At 51.5% G+C, this 4,001-nt stretch overlaps 1 protein-coding gene across 1 annotated transcript in view; it reads right to left on the reverse strand.

Moving 5' to 3' along the window:
- Positions 1 to 2,943, reverse strand: part of Stmn3 (stathmin 3) — a 7,994-nt gene extending 5,051 nt beyond the window's left edge. The window contains exon 1 of the mRNA XM_021155932.2: positions 2,632 to 2,943. Within this exon, the coding sequence (XP_021011591.1) occupies positions 2,632 to 2,650 (19 nt within the window). The 5' untranslated portion in view covers positions 2,651 to 2,943. The remainder of the gene's footprint in view (positions 1 to 2,631) is intronic.
- Positions 2,944 to 4,001: the final 1,058 nt, after the last annotated feature.

A 4,001-nucleotide genomic window follows, 5' to 3' on the forward strand; every position in this document is an offset into this window, starting at 1 on the left:
CGGCTGACTTCATGCTTTTTATTTTATTTTATATGTATGGGTGCATATTTTTCTTTTGCCTGCATGTACATCTGTGTACCACATTTGTGCCTGATGTCTGTGGAGGTCAGAATAGAATAGTCAGATTCCCTGAGACTGGAGNTACAGAGATTTGTGAGCCACCACCATGTGGGTGGTGAGAAACAAACCTGGGTCCTCTGGAGGAGCAGCCATTGCTCTTGTACTGTGAGTCATCTCTCCAGCCTTGCTTTATTTTTTCTTCTCTTCTCCACTTCTTCTACCCCTTCTTCCTTTCCTTCCTCCTTTTCTTTTTGTTTGTTGTGGTTGTTATTCTTTTTTTCTTTATAAAGGCAGGGTATAATGTAGCTTAGGCTGACCTTGAACTCACTATGTAGCAAAGCCTGACTTTGTACTGATCATCCTGCCTCCACCTCCTGAGTGTATCATGCCTAGTCAAGTTTTCTCTTTTCATAAACTACATCCACTCATGTATTTGTACTATAAAAGGTTAATCCAACAAAGGAGGTAGAGGGACATATTTCAGATCATGTGATGAGAAGCTAGAGGATCTGAGAGATTGGCAGTAACAAGCTAGTGGATATCTAGAGGAGGTCAGTCTGTGCTGAGAAGACAGGATACAAGGAGTAGGACAGGGTCTAGGGCAGGATAGACCTGAATCCTGAAAGAGGCCAGAAGTCAAGTCTGAGCTAGCTAGCACCTACTTCCCTGCTGGTCCTAGCTTTCCGTATTATTATTTCTCATCTTGTATCGAAACCCCTGATAGGCTGTCCTCATAGGTCAGATCAGGAACCTTGAACCTGACAGTTGCTCAAAGGCCATTTTGGCTTGATCGTGAAACATTCACCGGGAAAGTACTGCAGGTTTATAGCAGATAACATCCAATTAAGAACCAGTACCAGGAGGCTGTCTTCCAAATAACTATCACCTCAGCATGGTGGATGCTGTCAGGAATTCAGAGAGCAGTACCAGCCCAGCAGGAGTGAGTACCTGAAGAGAAGGGTGGGGTGCTGTCCAGGTAGGTCAGAGATTCCTGATGTCAAAGCAGGAAACCCAAGTGTTCAACTGGCAAGTGAGGTAACATATGTTGTAGCTGCAATCAGGGGCAGTGTCTGGCGGTCATGGACATATTCCTTGGTATGGTTTCTCTTATTTTGATAGACAATGGGGAGCTTTCTTCTGGGAAGACAGATCCCCAGGGAACAGATAAGACAAGTGACCACTGGCAGGGCCTGGGGACAGGCCTGCTNTGTGATCTGGCTGCAGGAAGGTGAGCATTTTGGAGAGGACAGGATAACTCATAAGAAACTGGTATGTGAGAGACATTAAGCAAGAGGAAGACGCTACCTGGGGCTGATGGAAAGGGGGCCAGGTCTGGCTACAGCACAAAGGTAAGGTTTGAGCCACGTTTTTGGAGCTGGTGCTTAAAGGGTCTTTTACACATGTGGGCCCCTCCTTGGCTGGAACTGAAAATCTCTGGCCTTAAGGGGCGACTTCAGGGCGGAACCGTGTAATGGGTGGAGTTTGTACTTGGGGCCAAAGCCAAAGAGAACCACGCATTGACCTATTTGACCGCCGATCAGCCTTCTGGGCTGAGGGAAGGTAAGGCAGCAAGACCATGAGGTTCTTAGAGGAAACCAAGGTCAGGAGGTGGGTGTCATGCGTCCTGCAGTCTCAAGCACCCAGAAGAAGAAAAAAGAAAGAAAGAAAGAAAGAAACCCTGCTGAGACTAGGGACTGGGCGGGGCTGTCCAGCTTTAGCCTCTCAGGTCAAGAGTGGAGCCGCCGCAACCATGCAGGGACCTAGTACACCGCTAGTGTCCTTTCCTCCGCCTCGGTTCGACCCTCTANGCAGTCTGAGGTGTGGGAGGCTTCCTATGAAAGCAGACCCCACCCACACCCCGGAAAGGTTTGGAAATGCAGTAGCCTCTCCACCTATACCCAGTGGCGCAAAGGGCGGAGGTTCTTCTGGCTGGAGCCGGTGTCCCTAGCATCGCAGAGGGTGGTCCCCCTGTACAACAGTCACAGTGGGGAATGGAGGCGAGGAAGCCTCGCTTGTCGCAGGCTCCAGTCTCTCTCCGCGCGGTTGAGAGGTCCCCTCCTGTGTCCCTGCGCCCCTCCCCCCATTTCTCAGGGACCAAGGTCCAGGCTTCTATGGAGGGTTCCACCTCCCCCTCAACCCCCTATGAAGACGCAATGACACTGAAACCCAAGGTAGCTGGAGCCTTAGGGGACCTGCTAGCCGAACTGCAGGCACTCTTGTTCGCAGGCAGAGAATCCGCAAAGCCGCTCTGCGGCAGTCGCACCTTGGCCCCGCACCCCAGCGCCTGAAGGGGCAATGCCCCGGGGAGCCCGGTTTCATTCAACCCTGCCTAGGGCGCGGCTCCTACCCCGCGTCCAGTAGCATCTCCTCCGCACTTGAGTCCCCTTCCACCCCTTAAGAACTCTGGACCCCCGTTCTTGCAGGGCCAGCCCAGCCTCGCCTTGCACAAGGTCCGACACAGGAAAACGGAGCCAGTAACTTGCTCCGGCATCAGGCGAGGCCTCTGCTTAGACAATGGCTTCTGGTATGACCCACTGCCGTCCCATGATCCCCTAGGCTCCCGAGCCCTACCAGATACGGTGCTGGCCATGGTGCTGGCGGCGGCTGGGGCTTCGGAGGCCGGAGGGATGCGGGCGGTGTCTGGGAGCTGCAGTCTGCGAATGCTGCAATGCTGTGGAGGGGAGGGAGGAAGGGCGGGCGCGGCAGGAGGGGGAGGGAGCGAGGGATGGATGGAGGAGAGGGGGTGGAAGGAAGGGGAGGGGAGAGGAAGAAAGAGAGGAAAGGAGAGAGGAAAGGGAGGGCGGGAGGAAGGGAGAAGGAGAGAGAAGGGGGAGAGGGAGAGAGAGACAGATCCGACAGACAGTGAACGAACAAACGAGGGCAGCAACTATCAAAGACAAGACAGTGGGAGGAGATGGAGGGAGAGAAGTAAAANGATGCAGCAAGAGGCCTATATTTCATCTGCCGCAGCCATGGATGACACTCCTGTAATATGGCTTTGTGTATCTTAGAGGATGTGGAGATAAGACTCATTCCCCGCCCCAGAATAGGCACGGAAGGAGTAGGGCCAGAGTATGGGCTTGTCCCATAGTCAGGGTGGGAGTCAGAGGCTGCTAGAGGGTGGATGACTTCTAAGCTCCTGTTAAGTACTGAAAGGAAGGGATTCACTGGTTTGCAAAGGGTGACACTGTCCTACAAGAATATCTGCGGTAACTCTGTCCAGAGAGTGAGCAGGTTCTGGTTAAATAAGGGTGTGGTAAGGCCTATGACTGGGATTTGATGTGACCTTGAGTCGGGTTCTAGCACCAGCTCTCACATTCTCTATCTGATGGAGAAAGAGTTCCTAACCTCTCTGGGCCTTTGCTTCTTTGGTATAAGATGGAGCCATAGTGTCAGACTCCAGAAGACAGAAGAGAGATTTGCTATGGTTGAGTGTATACATGCATATGTGTTCTATTTTCATTCCTGGAGTGATAAAATGTTTTGGTCAAGGGCTGGGAATGGTAGTACNTATCTTTCGTTCCAGTACTTGAGAGACAGAAGCAAGAGGATCTCTGTGAGTTCTAGGCCAGCCAAGACTACATAGTGAGACCCAGACGGGAAAAATAAGCTTCATCAATGCAACATGGGGGGAAGAATTTATTTCATCTTACAGGTTACAGCCNATCATTGAGGGAAGTCAAGGCAGGAACTTGAAATCAGGTCTGCTTGCTAAGCCATAAAGCATTACCTCTGACCAAACCTAGTCACTTTTAAGGAAATGTAGCAGGAACCACGGACAAGTGCTGCTCTCTGGATCACAAACAGGCTTATGTTTCTCTGGCCTTCCTAAATAGTTTAGGTAAGCCGGGTGGTGGTGGTGCACACCTTTAAACCCAGCACTTGGGAGGCAGAGGCAGGCAGATTTCTGAGTTTGAGGCCAGCCTGGTCTGCAGAGTGAG

The sequence above is a fragment of the Mus caroli genome, chromosome 2, assembly GCF_900094665.2.
Source record: "Mus caroli chromosome 2, CAROLI_EIJ_v1.1, whole genome shotgun sequence".
NCBI lineage: Eukaryota > Metazoa > Chordata > Mammalia > Rodentia > Muridae > Mus > Mus caroli.